Source organism: Physcomitrium patens, chromosome 21 (genome assembly GCF_059467195.1).
Source record: "Physcomitrium patens ecotype Gransden chromosome 21, ASM5946719v1, whole genome shotgun sequence".
In the NCBI taxonomy this organism is placed as follows: domain Eukaryota; kingdom Viridiplantae; phylum Streptophyta; class Bryopsida; order Funariales; family Funariaceae; genus Physcomitrium; species Physcomitrium patens.
Window position 1 is genome coordinate 6,408,671 of NC_143430.1, and position 23,855 is coordinate 6,432,525.

A 23,855-nucleotide genomic window follows, 5' to 3' on the forward strand; every position below is an offset into this window, starting at 1 on the left:
CGTACAGTATCGGCAAAAGCCTCATGTTGTCACGTACAACCCCCCATCAGCACATTAGCAGTTCTTTACGGAAATGAAAAGGAACAAAGAAAGCACGGAACATAGGAAGAAAGCTCGACAAACAGACAAAAGGACAAACAAAGGTAGAAAGAGAAAGAGAGAGAAAGAGAAGACGGGAGACAGAAAGGGCAATGTCGGTTCTCAATGGCAGGGCATGTTCCCATAGTTCTCAGTGCCAAGGAACGAGATGCGAACAGGAGGTGGCGAACGGTCACGAAGATCGCTAATGAAGAGTGGATTACGCCGAGCCGCAGCGTGGAAGTGAAGAAGTGAAGAAGTGAAGAAAGAGGGGAGAGTAAAGGATTCGCACTCCTTCTCAGTTTTATTACATGGGAAAGGAGGAGGAGGAGAAGAAGGAGAATGAGGAGGGGAAAACCTGAGCAATTGCAGCAACAGTGGCAGTAGTATGAGCAGCAACAACTACTACAACAACATTGGAAGCAAGCAAGCAGTGGGGGCGGTGGATGGGTGAGTTAGTGAGTGAGTGGGTGGGTGGGATTCAAGGCTGGGGTGTGGTGGCTTTTTGCTCGGGTGGCATCGTGCTGTGCTGCAGGGTGTCGAGGCCCACACCCACCCTCAGCGAGACACATACATACACAGACAGACACACACACACACACACACACACACACACTGTAATGCAGTGCATTGCCTGACTGTTACAAAAGCATATTCCTCAGAATGAGCTTTCTGATGTGAAACTCTCCCTTTTGGGGCTTGAACGCACCTGTGGTGCCTAATTCAACTGGACGGCGGGCACGGCAATGCTGCACCGTACATGAACCACATTATTCCTTTCTGTTGTATCGCCTTTTGTAAGGATATAGTGGCGGTAGAGTGGTTGATTCCCCTCTCCCCCTGTACGTGCTTTGTGCGCATGTTTGTGACGCGATGTCCCCCGTGGTTGTTATTAAATTCCCTCGAACAAACTCTTACGTGGTGCTAGGTGTAGGAGGTGGTTGCTACCTCACTCGTGGTTCTCTAGTTGAGGTGAACAGAGAAGCGGCGTTTGATGATATTGCCGGAGCTGCAGAGTTTTGGCCGCTTCTGGATGACGAGCGTTGGTTGGCTTGTGAGCTTAACTACTTCGCTTGAGTGACGCCGAGATATTCTGATGTAAACGAGAAAGTGAAAAGTAGAAAGAATGAATGATGGGTGCCAGGAATCATTCTTTCTTGTTGGTTGTAAAGCAAGAAAGCAACAGTTATTTCCCCGAAGTTAGCTGCGCAACGCGCAAAGTTCGTAAACGTGTAATGGGAGTTGCCATGAGCCGGAGCTGGACAGGGAGTAATGTAGCAACGTCGTTCGACTGCGGACTTGGTTCATTAATATTCTCACAATTGTGTGTAGATCTCGTAGCTTATCCCTGCGACATATTGAGGCGGACATGCGGTGGTATACAATGAATCAATCTATTCTTCACCGATTACAACGAGGTGTCAATGAGCCCCATTCCTGAATTAGCTCGTCTTCTTTGTAATGGTAGACTCGGGATGAAGATTTTTGGGTGATTTCAGTTGCGTCTATTCCCCTTCGACGTTTGGATACGGTGCTGGGAGTGCAAGGTGAATCGGTTGCTGTTTACTGTGAGATTTTAGTTCATACGAGCACGTCAATGCTCCTGTCCTGACGCCTTAATTTCGTTTTAGTTCCGTTCTCTCTTAAAGCTCACAATTTCTAGCTCCATGGAAATAACTGATTGAACGACGTTGTTTGAATGCATTCTATCGGGAAGTATCCAGTGCAAAACTAGCTATCTAGCCTCACCGCCGAGGACAAAGATTTACGGTTGGTGATGAGCGGTTTCAAATGTTGACATCCATTGGAACCGTGGAATTTGACGATGCAGGCTGTTCTCCTCTGGATGCGAGCGTAGTAGCTCAAGCCGCACTGTCGGTTCCAATCAAAATCTGTCGCAAGGGCTGTTCCCAGTGCCTCAGCGTACTCATATGCAGCCGTTCCTTAGAGAAGGAGGAGGAGGAGGATCAGCAGCAGTACGCCAGGCGATCTCCGCCGCCATGGGGTCTGTGGGATCTCCCTTATCCAACATGGACCTGGAATTTTCCCAGCTCCCATACCCCAGAGCTCGCCGTTATGAATCCGTTGACGTCTACCACGGAGTCGAAATTGTCGATCATTACCGCTGGTAAATTCCTCTCATCACAGTCACTCTCCACAAGCTCCCGATTGATTATACCCTTGCTCTTATGGCCTCACTGTATTGCTACTGCGGTGTGCAGGTTGGAAGACCCCGATGCACCCGAAACAAAAGAGTTTGTTGCCCAGCAAGTAGAGCTGACTAACACCGTGCTCGCGAACTGTGATAACCGGGAGATATTGAAGAAGAAAGTCACGTCTCTGTACAATTATCCTCGCTATGGCTGCCCTTACAGACACGGCAAGCATTTCTTCTTCAGGCACAACCCGGGATTGCAGTCTCAGAACATTTTGTACATTCAGGTACAGCCCCCCAGTTTTCCGTCTCGCCGCCGCTGTGTGATGATTCGTAATGGAATAGGCCGCCTGTGATATTTAAGTCTAGATTTCAGTCTGAGTTCGAGGATTTTGGATGCGGCTTCACAGGACTCAGTGGACGGAGAGGCGGAGGTATTGCTAGACCCGAACACGTTGAGCGACGACGGCACGGTGGCGCTCGCAATTAAGAGGTTTAGCGAGAATGCTGAATTTCTAGCCTACGGGTTGAGCTCCAGCGGGAGCGATTGGATCACCATCCGAGTAATGCGCGTGGAGGGTCGCGTTGTGCTACCTGACACCCTCTCATGGGTCAAATTTACGTCCATAGCTTGGACCCACGACCATAAAGGCTTCTTCTACAATCGCTACCCGCAGCCTAAGTATCTTTCATTTCCCATTCTTCGACGTCTTTTTATATTTTTAGTTCTTGATATGGTATTTTCGCTTTTCTCTTCGAAATTTAGGAATTTCGACGAAGCTTAATGAAAATTCTGTGATTTCAGGAACATGGAAGGCACAGACGTGGGCACCGAGACCGACATCAATTTGTTCCAGGGATTGTACTACCATTACCTGGGCACTGATCAATCGGAAGACATTTTGTGCTGGTGGGACTTGGAGCACCCGGCGTGGCAGTCCTCAGCCATAATTTCCGGCGATGGCCAGGTAGGAGTTTGCCACTGCCAACACTGACCTCGGAGTTGCTGAATCAAGCATAGTGTAGGTTTCTTTGCAAATCCTTGCATATCCATGACGCGCGTTTGCTTTGTATCCCACAGTACTTGTTGCTGTCTATCCGCGAAGGATGCGACCCCGTGAATAGGCTCTACTACTACGACGTTTCAACGCTCACCAAGGATTTGGTCTTGTTGAAAGACTCGAATTCTATGCTGTCCTTCACCAAATTAATCGACAACCTCGAAGCCCAGTACCAGTACGTGGCGAACGACGGACCAGTGTTTACGTTCCTCACGAACAAAAATGCACCAAGATATAAAGTGTCGCGGGTTGATTTTAACAACCCTGAGGTGTGGTCGGACGTGATCCTCGAGTCACAGTCGGACGTCCTCACTAGCGTGACTTGTGTAAACAAGAACCAGCTGCTCGTCTGCTACATGCAGGATGTGAAGCACTTGCTTCAAATCCACGACCTGTACACTGGCGCATTCCAGTGGCGCCTCCCGCTTGAGATCGGCAGCGTTACGGATACCTCGGGACGACGCGAGGACTGCGAAATTTTTATCAATTTCACCAGTTTTCTGATTCCAGGTACCGTCTACCGGTGCGATTTGAGTACCCCTAATCCCGAAGTGCGCGTCCTGCACGAGGTTGGGTCGCAAATCTTTGATCGCAGCCGGTTTGAGACGAAGCAGGTGTTCGTCACTAGCAAGGATAAAGCCGCCAGAATCCCCATGTTCATCATCTCCGAGAAGGGGCTGGTCCAAGATGGAAACCACCCTGCCCTGCTCTATGGCTATGGCGGCTTCAACATCAGCCTCACCCCCAGCTTCAGCGTGTCGCGTCTTGTCCTTGCCCGGCACTATGGTGCTGTGTTAGCAGTGGCCAATATTCGTGGGGGTGGCGAATACGGGGAGGAATGGCACAAGGCTGGCTCTCTTCGCGATAAACAAAACTGCTTCGACGATTTCATTTCGTGTGCCGAGTACTTGATTGAGGAGGGCTACACCCAATCCAACAAGCTGTGCATTGAAGGTGGCAGCAATGGAGGTCTACTCGTGGCAGCCTGCATCAATCAGAGGCCTGAACTCTTCGGCTGCGCCTTGGCTCACGTTGGCGTCATGGACATGCTCCGCTTTCATAAATTCACAATTGGTAATTTCCAACAACTCGTTATCGTATTTTTCAGAGAAATGCTTAACGCACTATTCAATTCCTGGCTGATCTGAGAATCACTGTTGACACCTTTCTAATGAAATGAGACTGTTGGCTATCTGCAGGACACGCTTGGATTTCCGATTATGGTTGCTCGGACGTAGAGGAGGATTTCTACAATTTGATCAAGTACAGCTCATTCACTCCGAGAATAGTCAATTTACTTCACGCACAGTACGTTGTGGCATGGATTGAAAAGATCCTACTTACGTACACCCTTGTGGCTTCGATCTAACTTTGCTATCTACAGATACTCTCCGATTCACAACGTTTGGAGACCTTGGGAGAAGCTGAAAGGGGTTCAATATCCACCGATCTTACTATTGACTGCCGACCATGACGACAGAGTGGTTCCCCTCCACTCTCTGAAGCTACTTGCGGTACTTGTCTCCAAATACTGCTTAGCGAATCTGCACATTCACTTGTAACAATTGGATTCAAACTACCACTTGAACATTGTAGACTCAGGAGAATAAAATAAGTTCCGTTTCTTACTGATACGATGGTGATTTTCCTGTGGGTGACAACTGGCGTGCAGACTCTGCAGTATACACTTTGCACAAGCTCGACGAAACTATATCAAACGAACCCTATCATTGCACGTATAGATAGAAAAGCTGGACATGGAGCTGGCCGACCTACTCAGAAAATGGTGAGTGGTATTCAATCATATTCCGATCAGGGAGGAGGCAATAGAAGTCATTTGAGTTTAGTTGTTTCCAAGCCTGTAATGGAACAGCTTCCGAGGACTTTGTGACCTTGTGATATCAACTCAACTACGAATCAATGCTCAATTCTCTATTGTTGCGTTTCAGATCGACGAAGTGACAGATGCCTATACGTTCTTTGCTAAGATGGTAGGCGCCACTTGGGTGGACTGATCGAATCCATCTGCTGCTGTGATATGAGCTCTTGTCCCCGTTAGGTCTCCGACTCTCAGGATTTAGGGTGGCGACGCAGCCCCCATTATACATACATTGATATCCAGAGAACACAAATTGATAGCTTACCTACTCAGTAGTCTAGTGTACTAACAGAGACCAACATGCTATTGCAATTAGAACTTAATCACTAGACCGAATGCACTAGATGCGGTGACTCTCCCCGTACTAATCTGTGCTCGAGCAAACAATTTTGACGATGTCGACCATTATTGACGACTTTCTTAGATGGTGAAGCCTGACTGCGATTCAGTGACAGGCATACATCTGTACTTGTATCCTATGTTGATACACATGATTTTGTACCATGTCCCCAGCGGACGAAGGGAAATGACGACTTTCAGCTTCCTCTGTCAGATTCCCATCTCTTTGCAATACTTTTGGTTGTCTCCGAGTTTGGATTTCTGGTGCTTCATTTGTTCATTCTTTCAACTTCATGCTTGGAGGTGAATGAGAAATGCGAGATGTGAGGGACCATAACTGAGCTGAGTCTCGACATTATTTCAGTTCTGTGCATCAAGACAACAATCCCGAAAGTCTTTCGATCGAGGGTTAGGCGAGTTCAGTAGATACTTGCTGATCAGTTTTTTACGCGATTTGGAGTCTCCCCAGACAACGCGCACATTTTGTTGGGCATGAGAGGGAATATATTTCGGATCGGGTTTCAGAATCCAATGTCTGCGGAATCCAAACGTGGGCTCTTTCCAGTTCCGGAAGCCTAAATGGTAATCAACTGCGTCAACGTCGTCATGTCCAGACAAAAATCCTACTATAGCCAGACAAAAACCTAGTAAAAATCGTGACATGCCACTGCATGGCTTAAATCGTGCGGTAATGGACGTCATCAACTCGGCACATGGGGGGGAGAAGTTGAAAGAATGGAAATAGATTGATGGAAGGAATCGGGAAAAGAAATTCGTAGCTAAGGGACGGAAAAGAGAAGGTTGGATAAGAAGTGAGATGGCTCGCGTCGTTTGGCTTTGTCCTCTTCATCTACCAGATCGTTGAGTCGACGATTCATCGCTTGGGTGCACATTTTGTTTTTACTCATTCTCAGATGTTCAGCGTGTCTGATAAATTTAATGCCTATTAGAAGCATTGCAATTTTTTCCTCACTTGTAGGTGAGACCAGGGTTTACGAGAGGGGTATTGGGTGCATGAGGTCTTGAATCGGAGGTAATTATAATTGGATGTGCTTTTCAGAAATCGGGTTCTGACTTGCGAATGAGGTTTGTGGATGTTTTGAGGCGGGGAATGTGTTTGGATCTGTGGTCAGAACGGGACAAGTGACCGGAGTTTGCTCTGTGTCAGGGTGAGGTGGATACTTCCAGAGGTTGGAGGCTTGCTTGTTGGATTTTGGAGGATGTGGGCACGAGGTGGTAGAGAAGGAGTTCTGTAGGATTCAGAGGGGTTGGTTGTGATTTCGCAACCAAGAGAACACAGAAGGCGAACCTTGAAGTGACGGATCTCTGAAAGAACAGGGACAGATGGGTTCCTTGGGGATGAGCGGACAATCCACCACAGTATCGCCGTTGGCAAAGTATAAACTGGTGTTCCTCGGTGATCAGGTGTGCCTCCTGCTCCTTTTGCCGAGATCATCACTCACATTGTTAAGGTTTTTTAAACTTTTTTTTGGAGTTGAGCCTCTCTTTCTGATAGGTTTATGTGGGATGCCAATGGTTGATTCAGTCCGTGGGCAAGACGAGTGTCATCACACGTTTCATGTATGACAAGTTTGACAACACGTACCAGGTAATGTAAGCAATGCCGTCGTTTGTTTGTGCCGTACATTGCATGTTCTCCCACTGCGCGGATTGCAGGGTTTTGGTCAGCACTCTCTTTCTTCGTAGTGTGCATTTTCGCTACAACTCGTGACTGAGTCTTCGCATAGAAAGGATATGCGCTCTCTTCTTAAACTTTTTTCACTGTCTATAACACTCCCCGCTTCTAGTGCGTCATCGATCCCTCCTTTCCTATGGACTTCACATGGATTCTGTTTTTGTCTCAGAATCCCAATAATATTTCTATGTTTTTTGGTGCTATAGTCCTCTCTAAACGTCGCACTTTCCCCTTTTCTGATTCTCGTCAACTGTTTAGTTTTGCTTTTCAAAAAATTGCTCTTAAGTCTTATTTTCTTAACTCATCTTTTTGGCAATGGGAAGCAACTACACCTGGCACTATTCTGACCTTACAATTTCCTTCAAGTACTGTTCTGAACCGTGCCAAATTGCACCTCAGTCGTTGAAACTTGAAGCTCTAGTATCAACCTGTGGATACTTCATTTGGTCACGTGGTTGTTTAAGGATGTTGCTCAATTTCATGAAAATTCAGAATTTTTGGGTGATTCTGTTATAACCAAATGTGAAATATGCAGGCAACCATCGGCATCGACTTTCTTTCAAAGACGATGTACCTAGAGGATCGCACTGTACGCCTACAGCTCTGGTAGCTTGCGTTTCCTTTCCTATATTTTTCGTATAGTATCACGTTGCTTGGCAGACTTCTCTTCTCTATATTAACTTTTGCTCTTCCAATCATCGTATTAATGCAGACGAAATGACCTAGGTTTGCATTTTGATGTGCATCTTCTATTCAGTTACTGACGAGCAACAATTTTTCTGTTTGGGGGCAGCAGAGATGAACTTTACCTACTGGTTTGTCTCCTCTGGCAGACCAATTGACGTTGCTTCCCCTGCTGAACTGTTGTAGGGATACTGCAGGGCAAGAAAGGTTTCGAAGTCTAATTCCTAGCTATATCCGTGATTCATCAGTCGCAGTGGTCGTTTATGACGTGTCAAGTGAGTCTTACATCTTATTTTAATCGCCAAGAATTGATGTTAAACGCAATTTTATTTTGATTATTTAATTATTTGTTGTTGCTGGTAGAGATCTTGTGCATTAGAACCAGACACGGGATAAAATACATTGGTTTCTTGCTTGGTTTACATGGAATGATGTTTGCAATTGCATGTTTCAGTACTAAGTGTTGAATTTGGGACTGTAATGCCGTGTGTAACTTAGATAAATAAGTATAGGACAGCTGCTTCAAAATGGCTATTTCTGAAAGAAAGACTATTGTTGTCTTCAAGCTGCTCAACGAAGGTGCATGTTTTCACTATTTGTTTTTGCAACAGATCGGCAATCATTCCTGAATACAGCTCGTTGGGTGGAAGAAGTACGAACGGAGCGTGGGAGTGATGTTATTATTATGCTAGTTGGCAATAAGACTGATCTTCTTGATAAGAGGTGAGTAGATTAACATGCTTAATTTTTCCTGTCGGAGTGCTAAATAATCCGTCTTCATGAACATATGTCCTAGGTGGATTCAGTAGGATTAAATGTTCTGTTGGACACTGAGTGCCCCAGTGTGTCGTCTCGCCATCTTTCTTCGAACATGTTATGTTGCTCTGTGCATTTGAAACTTTCAAGTCCAGTCTGGTTTGGCTGCTAAAAGGAGAATTTATCGCAATGTGAGTTCTTATGAATAATAATTGCTGGAAAATGTACAGGCAAGTCTCAATAGAGGAAGGGGATGCCAAGGCAAAGGAATTTGGAGTCATGTTCATCGAAACTAGTTCTAAAGCTGGATTTAACATCAAGGTGAATATGTCCTCTCAGCTGCATTTGCTATAAGTTCCATGACTTCAAATAGGTCTGCGTTTGCTATACAATTTGATGAGAATTCTTCAATTGGAAAACCACGTTTATTGCATGCAGTTATATCAAATTAGTTGCCTGAAGCGTGTAGGAACTTCCTGGTCAATTTCGTGCAGGCCCTTTTTCGGAAAATCGCAGCAGCTCTGCCCGGGATGGAGGCATTATCTTCCAGCAAAGATGATTTGGTCGATGTGAACCTCAAGTCCACTTCGAATGCACAGGCGGATAGCAAAGCTGGAGCATGTTCATGCTGAACGAGTAGATAGAATTCGATATTGAAATATAGGCACACTTTTCCTCCTCAAGTTGCAACTTTTGTACTATCTACAAAATCTCATGAAGACTCGATTTCTAACTGGCTCCACTTTGAGGTACAGGGTCTTGCGTTCAAGGGTTAATTCAGCTCGAGCCATGGTTACGGAGTTTGTACCGTTGAGACCTGATGGCATCAGATGAGACACATCAGAATTATGCTAGTAGCGGATTGAACAACTAGGCATTGAAGGTTTACTATAGGAACTTTTCGACTAGATTGTGTTCGAGCTCGATATAGATGTGTTAATGAATTGGATAGAGGTTGACATATGCGACCTAGTTAGGATTACTTGAGGTGAAGACGTGAAAGAATGAGATTACTGATGGTCTTGTATTTTCAATGCGCTTACTTATCTGGGGGGCGTCTTGTTAGGGAGTTTTGCAGTGATAATTTACAGCGGGAAATTTTTGCAACTTAGATGTCTACCTGTGATTGTGTAGCATTTGATCAATGGATCTCTAATCTAATCTCACTCGCATACTTTGATCCAGCGTGTTTAGGCTCTTCTTTAGTCTGGTTACGATGTTGCATCTCATTTGGAGAGTGTACGTTTTCCTCTGATTTGGATGACCTTGAGGTCAGATGGAGGCTCAGAAATTAGACCTTCAGAGAAAACTTCTTGCATCCATGTCAACCTGCAATTGTAGAACTAACAGCAACTAAGCGAGCTGAGATCCAGCAGGCGTCGGAAATTGTCCAGAATCCGTATCCGAAATTGCACCGCCATCACGACTGGGACCACATGATCGCCAACGAGTACGTTTGCAAGTTGCAGGCCTCGGTCCTGAAGCTCTAGCTATTACATGTTGACCACGCCTACACGCACTTCGAAGCACAAGAAGTTTGACAAATAGCTGATGAAAATGGTGGCGATCTTCACAGATTTGAAGAGGAAAATTTGCCATCGTAAATCGACGTACGAATCTCAGTTTAATGAATGATTTAGGTAATGAATGCGTTGTATCCAGATGTACAGCTGGAGATTATTTGCAGTATGTGACTGTTATTGTTCACTGGGTCTCCGTGAAGTTCCGGCTTTCTGACTGTTGTTGAATTTGATTCCTCTTGCGGCAGACGAAAAGCAAGTCTTGTTTAGGCCTTGGGTTGACTTACATCAGTGAAGGATTAGTTCCGCAGTCTAGCACCAATTCGTTCATTGCATTGGCGGCAAACTGCTTTTGAAATGCTTTGGAGTGTGTTTGCAACTCACGTCGCAGGTATTGCTCGAGTACTCAGCTAGAACACATCGAATTCGTCAGATGAAAGTCCCCCGATTCTATGGTCATCAACATACACCACTGTTATATACGTTTAGAAGTGCCAATTTTATATTTGTTGTCATCCAACCCGTATTCAAGGTTTACAGTATTACGCTCGCCTTTCAAACTTGATGAACACATTCGATTCTGCAAAAGCAATCTTCCTCATGATTATCATGCTTTTCAGTCGCTCAAGAGCCTTGGAACTTCGCAGTATTGGCTATGAGATTCTAGTCACCAGATCCTACACTTCTTCAACTATCTTGCTTTACACAGGTGTTGTCTCCTCTTTGTCGGCAGTAATTTCACAACCCTCAGTCCTGGTCATGACTGTATTGGTGGTTTCAGTCTTCGCTGATCGATGCCGCATAAATTCCCTGGAATTTGAGGGGTTATTGTCCACCAGTTTTGAATTAGGGCATTTATTAATTTCACTGTGAAAATCTTGGGCCGCAACTCTGCCCACAAAGAAATGAATGCTCAGTGAGTCGTCTATGAGGAGTCTCTCCTCTGCTCTCAAGGTCCCACAGCAAGAGCCTTACAACTGAGTCCCAGTTTGGATGGGTTCAGGAGTGATCTTCAACGATCTTTTCACTTGATTATTTTTCGTACTGCAATTTTTTCTTTTCTTTACGCAGTAGTCACTTCCTTTAGGATCCATTCTCAATGTCAGACTCCTCAAATGGGAAAGGTCATTTGCCTTTCCCATAGCAATCGTTGGAGAGTCATTTGTATCCATGACAATACCGGTGGTTGTCCGACTATCTGATTGTGCACTAAACCTGACTCTGGGATCTCGTACATTTTCACCACATTGTTGCGAGTTCTCACTTGAGCAAGAAAAATCCAAACAGGTAGTGGAAATCCTTAAATTTCGGACGGGAGGCTCCGAGAAGAGTTGATGTACATTTGCTCAAGTTAATTGCCTACATGTTAATATTTTTGTGGAGAATTCGTGCATTCATGTTTCCTGCATGCTTTACAATGTTTGGGTTGTTATGAGTCCCTCAAAACTTTTAACTCGAGGACCAACCGTTTGAATTGAGAATTGGCTTTCAATTTTGGGTTTGATTGCTTTTGAATGTTGGCTCGCAACTTAGTTTGATCCTCTTGCTTGGCCTTTTTCGATTGTAGAGAATTGTGCAGATGTACACGATACTGCATCCCATGCTTCTGCTTCGGGATTTAGAGATACGTAACCTGTGGGATTTTCTCATGTGCTGGATTTTGATGTAATGAATCGATTCACTCACCAACTTCACACCTCCCCCCCCCTGTGCATTCTGCAGTGATCATAGGGTGTTGAGTGGCTTGCTTCACAGTCAACTGTTGTCAGAGCTTTCTTTTAGCAAGGCGGTGCTTGTTGGATTCCTCCAATCTTCTCGAAGCTTCCTTTCGCCTTGAGTAAATAATGTCTCTATGCTGTCTTGGTTGTAGAGGTGGACAATATGACCCAGGATGAGTCACATGAAGAGTAAAGAGTTTTGTGGTCATCCAAGAAAGTATCCTACACGACACGAAGTTGTCTTCGCGTCGTTCTGTTTCTCCAACCTTCAGTGTCAAGTATCAGGTGTTTGTGCTACTAGATACTGGACATTGCTGGAAGGTTGGAGTTAATAATTTGAGTTCAGCAGCCTTAACCCCTTTCTCTAGGTCGCGCGAGGAATGACAGCCATCTGTACGTGTCTTTTCCTTCAATTTTTTTTTTGGTATGAGGATCTCAAGATTGATTACTGTGTAAAGGAGAGCGTATGGTTTGAATATCTCCGACAGCTTTCTTCATGGTGCTCTCTTATTTCAACCTCTTCTCTCTACCGAATTCTTCCTTACCACATGCCCATCCATCTATTCTTTATCGCCAAGTTATTTGAAGGTCTTGTTACACAAATGAGAATTAGGATTCTCCAACTAGAATGATTTTTGGTTTTCTGCTTCTGAAGCTTTCTCGACTAGGTCCATACCAGAGTTTGAACCTCTCCTGATTGTGACCAAGTATTTTTTTTGGATTCGAGGACATTGATGGTGGATGAGATTAGGGCTTACGATAGCCGCTATTCGTGCTTCGGGAAGTCTGTCCATATGCTTTCCGAGCGAGCCAAATGAAGTGAAAACGAGGTTTAGTCGACAAATCTGGACCCGTTTCTGAGAATTAGGGCTTAAGTATCAGGAACCTATCATGTCTTGGTAACATACCTCAGTGAAGGGCGTCCGTAGAATTTCATGATCGAGCCGTGGGCGCTGCGAATTAATGGACACTTCTGACGCGATATGGTATTTTATTGCAGATTTTGGGTGTCCAACCTGGGGACCAAATTCTGAATTACCGTCGGCATGTAGACCATCTCTGTCTCATGTTCTTTGCCATCGCAGGACATCATCCACAAGGTGAGTTGCACTGGGGATCTCTTCTAACATGCTATTGTTAAAGCACGTTTTTCGAGTGTGATCTAACTCACTGCATTTTGGACACTATCATGGAGAATCTGTATCTGAACATTTTAGATTCATGAAGATATTTTCAAAGATGTGAGACTTTCAGGAATGTGGATTATGGGAGCTACTCCTTAGCGGGAATTCTCGCGTCTGTTTTGTTCATGTAACTACAGTAAGTCCACTGTTTGCTTCAGGATCAAGTAACTCTGTATATCTAGAGTGAAAGAAAATGAAACCACGAATTGGAGCCGAAGGTGAGAAGGCCACACAACTCGCACAGGAAGGACGAGGTATACAATTTAACTTTCTTTAAGACATATTAGTGCAACATGTTTGGGCGTTGTCCGAGATCATGCTATAGCTGGTACCTTCCATCTTAGGCTCAAGTGTGGGACTCCACCTGTTCGAGGATTAAGGTGTAGTCTGCTGAAGTTTGAGGGCAGGACCAGAGAATGGAATGATAGAATAATATTTTGGTTTTATGGATATGGGTGCACACTAAAAGTAACATCTAATCTTGTTGTGGGGACATGTAACAGGTGTAAGAGCTAAAGATGGCAGACCGCCATTGCCAACTGCAATCGGGCAGGTCAGAGACAGTTTCGCTGGAGCTAATGAGGATGTACCAGAAATCTCAGACGTTGCAAGAATTCTTCTGAAGCAACAAGTTCAGGTTCTGACAGCTAAAGTTGAAGAGGTACTCCACTTACTTGTCGTAGTCTGCATTTTTTACCTTTTTTTTCATCTTCAATTCATCGTCTGTTTGATAGAAGAATTGTCACACATTTCATGTAGAGAACTTCAGGTTTGGCTTATATCCTGATTATTTTGGAGGAAATTGTATTATCTCATAGGAGAGCGCAAGTAACTGCGGTAAGTGCTTCAGTTCTGTACACTAGGCCACCTATCGTTTGATTTGAAACAGGCACAAGCTTCGAAGGTTTCCTCACAACGTTATGCTCATATTTATGATATTTGTTTTTTGAGATATGTAACGAATCTATGTTCATGGGAATTTTGCAGATGGAGAGGAAGGTCGCTGAAGTAACTCAAAAGAGGAATGCTGAGCGCAAAAGCAAGGGGAAATTATGTACCGCTGTGAAAGACCGTGACAAAGGAACTCTCACTAGAAAGCAGCAGCCTATGCTAGATATAAGCAGACGGGATGTATCTCGAAGCAAGCGCATGCAAGAACTAATGCGACAGGTTCTAAGTATTTTGAGACAGGTGCATTTTAGCGTTTATGCCAGAACCTACTTATTCTTACTTTGTGGTTTATTCTTGAACTCTTTGCATAGGACTTTCCTGGATGAATAAATGCTCCTAGTATTTGTTGTTTGGTATGTCATCCTCTCTGAAGTTTCATTAATGATTCAATCTTAAACTCTTGTAATTTTTGGAAACGAAGTCAAAGTTTTAGGTTTGGTGCTGGACGTCGTAGAAAGAGCTATAGAGGTGTGTGATTTAGTACCTGATGGGACGATGACTTCGTACATTCCTCAGATATCCTCGCATAAGTGGGCTTGGCCTTTCATGAAGCCCGTGGATGTCAAGGGCTTGGGTCTACATGACTATTATGAGGTACTTAATTTTAACTCATAAAATATATATATATATAAGTTTGCATCAGGGTTTATGGCATGAATCATATTATTTTCAAATGTACATTTTTTGACGAACACTCGCTATTACGAAGTATGTACCATGCCATTGTCAGCTACACGGCATAGCCAGCATGAGCTACCCTATCAAATTTTGAATTTTTATTAGCAAATATTTTTATATCTATCTTTCTAAGGCTTTGGAGCTTTTCTGGAACAGGTCATCGAAAAGCCAATGGACCTGGGCACGATAAAGAATAAAATGGATGCAAAAGATGCTTCGGGATACCAGCATGTTCAGGAAGTCTATCAAGACGTGCGGCTGGTCTTCTCAAATGCTATGAAATACAATCCAGAGGGTTCTGACGTATATGTGATGTCTAAAACACTGTCAGAAAAATTTGAGGAGAAATGGAAGACTCTTGTAGAACCGAAATTGCACGAGGAGGTGGACATCTTTTCTGGAATTGTTGACCATGACCTTCATTTCCTGATGGCGAGTACATTCTTCGTAGCAAGCTGAGATCTCAAGGGATTCATTGCCTGCTTAATAAGTCTAAATATCTTAGGAGACACTTTTATGTGGACGTCTGTGATTCAGTTAGTTATTGATATTAGTGAGTTGAGTGTACCATATGTAAAATCTGAGAATTTTTCTTAATCCTTGGGACTTTATTTTTTCTGAGCTGATGACAACGTTTATGTCTCTTATAAAGGAGTCGAAAAAATCGCAGGAAGACAATGAAGTAAGGACGAAAGAACCAGGAGTCCAGGCCGTGGAAGAGATAGATACAGAAGAATTGACTGAACAATATGCACTTCAGGTAAGTTACAACCACAGTTTGCATTGAGTTTTGTCAGGAACCCAGGGTGAATGGGATTAAGAATGTAAATCTCAAATTTTGAGTCCATGAGGAAATAGGTTGGAGATTCCTTAAGTGAGGAAGAGAGATTAAAATTTCCTAGATAACGTAATTAAGTGAAGAGCTCAAAATAATTTCCCTCACTTTTGGTATTTCTCTATGTTAATGAGAGGAGTAAGTGAACTGTCATGAAAGAATTGGTTATTTTGATGTTCCAATTCTCATTAGAGTCATGAATATAACCATGAATTGGTACAGGAGAATACTGAACCGTGGTGAATTTAGAGTCAATAGAAATTTTGGTATTCTTTTAACCAAAATGCAAGACTTTGACAATCTAGCCATGGAATGACAGTTGGAGGAGCTTGATAAGCAGCTAGAAGATTTGAAGCAACAAGCAACTCCCAAGTTGAGGTCAGCTCTCCAAATTATTTGTCGTTTATTTTTGTTAATTGTGATCCATGTCATAGTACTGGTAGTTATGAACCACTGATAAGCTCTTGGAGCTTCGTTTATGAATATTGCGCTTTGAGAGATATTATTTGCTCTCTATGCTCATACATAAACCAATGTCACCTGGTAAACAGTGAAGCCCTGATTCAAACCACATGAAAGACCTATTATCAAACATCAGGGACGTGTTCAAGCGAAGAAACACTGTAGAGATGTTCTAAATTTTGTGTGATATCCATATCAGAACAACATGGTATCAAATTTGAAAGCCTCAATCCGTTGGTTTTTATATGTGATGCAAAGCTTGTAGTTAATGTCTCTTGTATTTTGTAACCTTACGGTTACGAAAAGGCTTTGCTAGTCATTGTTAACTTTATTGCATACATTGACGAAGTCTGGTTTACCAGAGATTGCTTGGAAGGCTATGGAATCTTGACGCTTGTGCTGACAAAAGAATTTTGATCTAGCAGCAGGGCAATGTCTGTAGAGGAAAGAAGGCATCTGGGGCAGAGCTTAGGGAGATTGCCGCCTGATAATTTGAGTCACGTCATTCAAATCATTGCACAGAAAAACCCCTCGTTCAACATGAACTCCGACGAAGTCGAAGTAGATATCGACGCCCAAGTACGTTGCTCATTTGTTTCTCTTTCCTCGCAAGTGCATGTATTCACCTCCCTCTTCTTAGTTTATTGCTCAAGTTTTCTGTAAGACAAACAATGTTTCATACTGAGACATAACATTGATTAATCTTGTGAGAACCAGGACCCTGCAACACTCTGGAGGTTGCAGCGATACGTGCAGGCGGTATTAAGCGGGTCGGGTGGTCGCCAGGCTACGCCGAGGAACCAGGCTGCCAAACGCAATGGTAGCTCTCTACATAGCAAAAGCTCCAGCAAGCGTAGCAAGAAGGTCACCGTTCCTTGATTGGATCCCTTAATCCATCGAGCGTGTCCACGCCACCTTGTTTAGTTAGGCAGCAAGGAACAGTTTTCTGCGATGCAATGCAGCTCAGTACCGGCTAATACCGGCCTCCTTATTTCAGTTATACTGGGTGCTGGAGAGACTTTTGAGCATGCTTCCGATCTATCAATAGACTTAGCATGCTTCCCGCACATCAATTTCCTTAATAACCCATTTGCGGATGGGCGGATCTAACACTGTAGATCTATCATCTGGAGCAGGAAAACTTGAAGAATGAGTAAGATACTGCATGGTATGCTTGTAGCCTGTAACTTGATAGAAGTTTTTTCACAACTGCTGTGCGTTATCTTCCACACAATCATCCTCCAATGGCCTACAAAGAGCCTTCCAACTCAAATTTTACGCGAAAACAAAATTTTAAATCAGAATGTTTTTGTTGCCGATGCCACTTTCTTGGCATCCATCCCTTCTTGCAAATGTTTCATTTGTACTTGCTTGTAACCAAGTGTTCCGTGACTCCCCTTCTACTCAACTCAACCATGACATCCGCCTCTTCGAAACCAGAAGCTCCCAACTGGCAACGTAACTCTTCTGGAATTTTCCAATCCAGAAACGCAAGCTCAGGAAGCTGATGAAGCCTACTACCAGGTTTTCAGCAGCTAAAATCCTTGAGCTTTTTGGTACACCGCTTTACAAAGTCTCACTTGGCCCTACAGAGCTGCGTCTACGTCCCACAAACAAACTCCAAAAAGTACTTGATTAGTGGGCGATGTGGCCGTTGCACCAGCATCCATTGTCGCCTGCTGCCCCCATCCAGAAGCTCTTCCTCACCGCCCACCTTCTTGAACTGTGCTAACTGAGGCCCCACCAATTCAAAGAGCTGGATTGGTGCGCAAGGCAGCAGCAGGATCCACCCGCTACCCAGCTTTGTTCTTTGTTGATTCAAAACAACGTGGTCTATTTGTTGCTTTTTACAGACACATGACTCACGTTTGTTACCAGCTTCGGAAGCATCTTTCCTCCTCCAACGCAACACAGCACACTGCTCACGTCTTCATGAACATGTAGGATCCCGCATCGACGCCGAGAAGGCACCGAAAACTTGCCGCATGACAGCGGCACCATCATCCATGCATGCAACTTCCCCACAAGGTCGCTTAGGCTGAGACCACTCCCGGTTCTGAGTGAGAACGGGCCCGCTCGTTGGGACCATTCCAGATGCTCGCACGACGATTCCGGGACCGAATCGGTTATTGTCGATGAGGTACGGAGATGCCCGTCCGAGAAGGGGGCGGCGTGTGGTTCTGGAATATTCTTATGATTATTCCCTTTGAGCTTGCTTGGTTGCTTGCTTTTCTGTGTTGGGTGGGTGACCCACTATGACTTGAATAACCACTCCATGTCCGAGAAGCTTGTCACAAGGGCTTAAAGGTCCCTCCCTGTTCATGTTTGAAGGTTAATAGAAGAACTTACTTTGTCATCTCTTTGTAATAATTCCAAGTTAAATAACTGATGAAGAATTTTACTAAATTTTATCAAACGTATATAATGTGGTAAAAAACAAGTTATTAATTTTTTTTGGATCTTAGTTTTACATGTTCATAAGTATCTATTTGATTAAAGTTTCATTTTTGAAAAAGTATCCAGATCCTTGTAATATATGTTAATCACATATTGTTTCTTACTGTAAATTTATAATAGTAAAACTGACATGCCATTATTAAAAATAATTAATATAAAGACAACTGCAAAAATGAAATTCAACTGTCTTTCTTTTTTATTATTTACATAAATATATAATAAGCGAATTTGAAGTTATTAAATATACAAATAAGTCATACCATTTTAGATAATCTAATATTTTGAAGACTTTATATTTTATTTTTTTATAAAACCAGGTTAGCATTCAAATACATCATTTATAACTTCTAATTGATGCTTGATAAAGTAAATAGTATTAAAAGAATATCTATCTATCTATCTATCTATATATATATATATATAACAAGTAAACATGTACACATATATTCAAGATTTGATATTACAAAACATCTCAGATCACTTATTCAAAACTTAGGATTGTTTTAGTAACATAATTATGCAATTTTGAAATTATACATAGAATAAACTTTAAAATATTATTTTTGATCATAATGGTAAACATGCATTTGGCTTGATTTTAAAGAATCACATATTTTTGTAAGGATTTCTTTAGCTATGGTGTTTGAGCCATTTAATAAAGCTTTAGGATTTCTCTTATTTTCACACTTGCATTCTAGGATTCCTCATTTGTGGTGTGAGAGATAGCTTAATTTAGTTTGGTGTAGATTTTTAATCTTTCACTTGACAAGAATCTCTCTTTCTCTTCAAGTTGTGGTATAGGAAGTTAGAATAAAGTAGATTAAAAAAAAAAAAAAAAAAAAAAAATGGTTTGTGGTTTGTATTTTGCTATTGAATTTTGGGCATTATTTTGCTGCTTGCTGAAATCCAATCGAGAGTATAGTTGGGGTCCCAAAGTTGTTGGGCTATTATTGCATTACTAGAGCGGAGTACAATGGCGTTGGATGTTGGTTACAATATTGCATCCAGATATTCCGTGATATAGGAATGAGATATTAGGATGTTGGGATGAAACTAAAGTCACCAAATAGAGTATATCAAGGTAAGGTCATAGAAGAAGAGCTCGGATTGCGGCGTTGGGCAATCACAAGTCACAATCAAGGAATGTGAAATCAAAAGGCAAGGAGGTACTGGAACTGCATGACGAGTTCGAGGTAGTACTACTACTATGCAACAAGGCAGAGCTTGCAACGTGTTTGGATATTATTGCAAAGGAGTTTAATACAAAGCATTGGCAATGTGGCATAATGATTTGATATAAACTGTAACAAAAATAATAAAGGCAATTCTGCAGCTAATAGTAGCCAACAACAGCTCATGGCATGCTCCTATGGCTAAAGGTGTTAAGTCATAGCCTTAGGTAAGCATGGTGTCATGGTGTAGTTTAACTACCATTTAAAAACATTGTGTTTATATGTTTGATATGCAATTTATTAAGTAATATGATAAGAGCCATATTAGTAGATTTTAATTAATTATAAAATATAATTAGATTATAGTTTTAAAAGGAGGTTGTTTAAAAGAATTACTATTAGAATTTACACAACTTTATTTCCATTCCTATTTACCAAAAACCATGCCCAATAGGCTTTAAAGAGAGTGTCCGAGGCCTTATTAGGAATTAGGATTATTCTTTGGAAGCCATTTGAACGTGAGAAGCTAGGATCAGAAAGTTCAAGTTTTTGGCTATGGATTTGGTGTAAATTTTATATAATTTGGAGTTTATGTAAAAAAAATATGGATATTCAAAGTTAAGATAATGCTTTTGTACCTGCTATCACTCTTTTAAACATAACATATGCGTACCAAAAGCAATAAGAGATCAGCAATCGGATTTAGAGAAAAAACTTTTTTGGCTATACTTTTTAAATACTATTTGATGAATTCCAAGTTAAGATAGAAGAGATATTAGAATTTGAAGTCAGCACTATAATCTAAGAGTAGTAAGTGACCTAATTCACTAGTCGTTGTGTTTTAAATTATATCTTAAGCAATTTGATAAGATTTTGGTTCAAAATTTCTTAAAATGTATATAATCATATTTTTAAACTTTATGCTTAAATTTTGTGGCATTTAAGTTTTGGATTTTCAAGATATAAAGAAAATAGTACGTAGGTGCTTGTAGATTAGGATTTATAGTGTCTACTAGGATTTCTAAGATGTCAAAAGTTTGGTAGTGAATTTATGGTTTATTTTTTTTGTAATAAAGCTTAAACATAAGGACTACACTATTTGGAAATTTGAAAGAAATTGAATAGTTGGATCAAGTGATATGAATTTTTAAACTTTAGAAAGAAGAAATCCTTTACATGAAAAATATATTTTAAGAGATTTTGCTACAATTTGGGGATTTTATATAAAGTAAAGAGGTTTTGAGAGCTAAGACTTTGTATAGAAGTTAGAAGTAGAATAAATCACTTATTTGAGCTTAGCTAATAAGTTAAAAGTAAACTCTCTATAGCTAGATATTCCATGTATTCTCAGATTGTAAATCATGCGGTATGACTATGGTAACAAGACCCTTTGCAATCATAGGTACACAGTGATAGGACCTACAGTCATAGGGCCCTTATGGTGATAGATCCAATAGTAATAGTTTCACAATCATTACGTGGTTATAAGATATTAAAAATAAATAAATAAATAAATATCCAAAACTTTTATATATTATGTTTGGAAGCGCTCTCTAAGTGCATATGGAGTCCAAATTTGATTATTTTTTAGTCAATTTTATATAAAAGAGGCCTAAAGAATTTATTATCATACTCAATTTTTGAATTGGAGGTCATTTGGAATGTTAAGGTGGCATTATTAAATGTCGGTTTCTTTCTAAGTGAGTTTTTAATTTTCTCACTTTTTTACATTTTATTTTATTTCAATTATCTTTTACTATCTTAAATTTTGTGATTTGTGACCATCAACTGTAAGTGAGTGTTAGTTGTTCTGATTCACCTTTGATTTTTACTTAAATGTTGTTAAGAATGAGGATTTGGTATAAATTTTTGGATTTCATTTTTGACACCTTTTTCTAGTTGCGAGTATTATTCTCGAAGGTTTTCCATGGTTATCCCATTTTGTAATTGTACTAGTTTGTGTTGATAGGCATACTATAGGAATGAAGTTGAATTGATGGTTAATGACATCCTTCTACTTATAGATATATGGAATCTTTAGTAATCTGAAAGTGATTATTAGATAATTACAAAGCTTGGTGGTTTTTGGAAGTACAAGTTGTTCTTTTAGCCCTTAGATAGTTGCAGGTATCTAAGTAGTCTTTTTATGGTGTATATAAGAAATTGATATTATTGATTTCTTTCATTAGACTACTTAGATAGTAACCACATTGAGGACTTCAGACCAAGAGTAGATACTAACAAGGATTTTCACCCTATTTCAACATTAGATATTACATAAAGATTTTGAATCTTGGAGGTGGATACATTTTATAAGATGGAAGATGATCCTCGTAATATGGTGAAAGATATATTTTTAAAAAGAATTGAAGGCATTTCTTTACCAAATTAGAAACTTAAGTTTCAAACATGGATAAAGGAGAAGCGTCAAAAGTCTCCCACTTTCAATGAGTAGTATGCCTTTGAACTCTTACTACAACACTTGGAGCAGAAGGCACTCCAAACTTATGGAAAATAGAGTGAAAAATACTTACTTGAGTTGATGAAGTAGAATATTATTGGGAGACACACATCAAGCTTATTTTAGTTCTTAAGGAGTGTGATATTTCAAGCTTTAAGCCTATGGTGAAGAAAAAAGATCAAATCCAAGGAGAAGTTGATACATCTTTGGAAGATACAAACTATCTAAGGGCTAAAAGAACAAATTGATTCTAATCCATGTTCTTCAAAAGAAGACTTAATTGGAGCTTGATGGGATGGAAATTATGATCAAGAAGTAGTTCTTAGATGGTATGAAGCTACATACTTGATTTTAATATCAAATTGTGCAACCATGATTCTTGACCACAATTTAGATGAAGAATTGAAGAAGAATCAAGTAATTAGCCATGTGTGGAAAGATCTTATAGACTTGCATAAGCTTCAATAGGAAATATTTCCTTCAATTGTTTCTAATCTGAAAAGAGATAGGACTAGCCATCGAATAACAAGATTTTATTGCAAGAAAAATTTGTTATTTTATTTAAAATTTGATGGAGCTAAGTAGATAGTTTCAAGGTCAGATCAAAGAGCCTCTTTAATATGCCAAGTATATGAAGAATTTGGACATTTTGGAATGAGCATAATATATTCTATATTACGTAATCAATATTAGTGAAGTGGTTTGTATCAACACATGGCCACATATGTTTCTTGATATGAAGTATGTGATTGAGTTAGATCAAGCTTTAATACTTTATCATCTTAGTTGAAGTTTTTACTTATTATAGACTTTGATTATCGTTGATTTTTGGACTTTGCTAGACCACTTGCTGTTACTTCATGTGGTGATGGTAGAACATTTTAGCAAGTAGATCAAACTTGTGGCTTTATTATAAAATCCTTCAAAATTGGTAGCTATGGATTTTTTTGATTGAATGTTCTCACGTTTTGAAGCACCTACTAAAGTCTTAATAAATCAAAGAAGAGAGTTTTTTAGAAGTTTTGAAGCTTTATGTACTAAAGCTTTGATACATCATTGTACCGCATTTAGAAATCATCTTAAGATACATTGCCTAGTTGAACAGATTGTTCACACTGTCAAATATAAGTTACAAAAGTATGTATTATTTCATGGCAACCATTGTGATTGAGACTTGTTATTGCCATAGATTGCAATGAGTTATTGCTTCAAACAAAAACATCTTTGGCAGCTTATAGTCCATATCAGTTGTTGTATAGATAGGAGCTAATTCTATCCAGCTCAATACGTGAAAAGCTAGCTCCAATTATAGATCTAAATGATCCTGATGTTTGGACTCAATGTCTACATGAACGAATAAAGTTCTTTAAATATGCCATGCTTATGGTTATAAAAAACTTATCTATTCCTCAACATTGTGGCACTTTGTAATATGTTGATATTTATAGTACAACTTATCAACCTCAATTGCAAAGATTTTTTAAAGAAAATTATGTATATTTGTAATGTGAGGTACCAACAATACTTGATGTTAAGGCAAGGTGCATAATTCTATAAGTAGAGAATGTATTTGCTTAGTGGTATTTTGTTGTTAGAAAGCAAGTATGGATAAGAATGTTGAGAACATTCAAAGAATTATTCTCTTTGTCATCTTCATATAGATGACTCTATATATCTTGAATTGGTAGTTGTGCCAATTGGCCTTGCTTGTTTTATATGTGGTGAAAAGAAAAAGGCTGCTACAATATTTTTTTGTGATTGATGTCAAT

At 40.9% G+C, this 23,855-nt stretch overlaps 3 protein-coding genes across 27 annotated transcripts; all 3 read left to right on the forward strand.

Moving 5' to 3' along the window:
- The first annotated feature begins 339 nt into the window (after window positions 1-339).
- Window positions 340-5,725, forward strand: LOC112274315 (uncharacterized). Of its 3 annotated transcripts, none has more exons than XM_024503697.3 (10): window positions 340-528; window positions 1,910-2,206; window positions 2,301-2,520; window positions 2,644-2,915; window positions 3,039-3,201; window positions 3,315-4,368; window positions 4,494-4,557; window positions 4,679-4,808; window positions 4,967-5,080; window positions 5,244-5,725. In XM_024503697.3, the coding sequence occupies exons 1-10, from the start codon at window positions 467-469 to the stop codon at window positions 5,307-5,309; spliced, it is 2,442 nt and encodes an 813-aa protein (XP_024359465.1). In that variant the 5' UTR covers window positions 340-466; the 3' UTR covers window positions 5,310-5,725. The 3 variants fall into 3 exon arrangements, with proteins under 3 accessions (XP_024359465.1, XP_090101969.1, XP_024359467.1); XM_090245843.1 differs by lacking the exon at window positions 340-528 and adding an exon at window positions 1,353-1,496; XM_024503699.3 differs by lacking the exon at window positions 340-528 and adding an exon at window positions 1,393-1,625.
- Window positions 5,726-6,365: 640 nt separating this feature from the next.
- Window positions 6,366-9,848, forward strand: LOC112274319 (ras-related protein RABH1e). The gene is made up of 8 exons (XM_024503716.3): window positions 6,366-6,545; window positions 6,681-6,937; window positions 7,059-7,121; window positions 7,744-7,814; window positions 8,079-8,167; window positions 8,504-8,615; window positions 8,879-8,969; window positions 9,143-9,848. The coding sequence occupies exons 2-8, from the start codon at window positions 6,857-6,859 to the stop codon at window positions 9,278-9,280; spliced, it is 645 nt and encodes a 214-aa protein (XP_024359484.1). The 5' UTR covers window positions 6,366-6,545; window positions 6,681-6,856; the 3' UTR covers window positions 9,281-9,848.
- Window positions 9,849-10,387: 539 nt separating this feature from the next.
- On the forward strand, window positions 10,388-17,300 carry LOC112274316 (transcription factor GTE1). 23 transcript variants are annotated; one of them, XR_016499824.1, is made up of 12 exons: window positions 11,147-11,455; window positions 12,887-12,986; window positions 13,229-13,324; window positions 13,574-13,731; window positions 14,058-14,261; window positions 14,538-14,615; window positions 14,856-15,083; window positions 15,352-15,459; window positions 15,854-15,912; window positions 16,086-16,204; window positions 16,422-16,575; window positions 16,714-17,300. XR_016499824.1 is itself a non-coding variant. In XM_090245849.1 (11 exons), exons 3-11 carry the CDS (start codon window positions 13,264-13,266, stop codon window positions 16,873-16,875), a joined length of 1,212 nt encoding a protein of 403 aa, XP_090101975.1. In that variant the 5' UTR covers window positions 10,388-10,559; window positions 12,887-12,986; window positions 13,229-13,263; the 3' UTR covers window positions 16,876-17,300. The 23 variants fall into 23 exon arrangements, 19 of the variants coding, with proteins under 19 accessions (XP_090101975.1, XP_024359475.1, XP_024359476.1 ...); XR_016499821.1 differs by lacking the exon at window positions 11,147-11,455 and adding an exon at window positions 12,244-12,385 and having other exon boundaries at window positions 14,856-15,131; XR_016499823.1 differs by lacking the exon at window positions 11,147-11,455 and adding an exon at window positions 12,244-12,385.
- The last annotated feature ends 6,555 nt before the right edge of the window (window positions 17,301-23,855 follow it).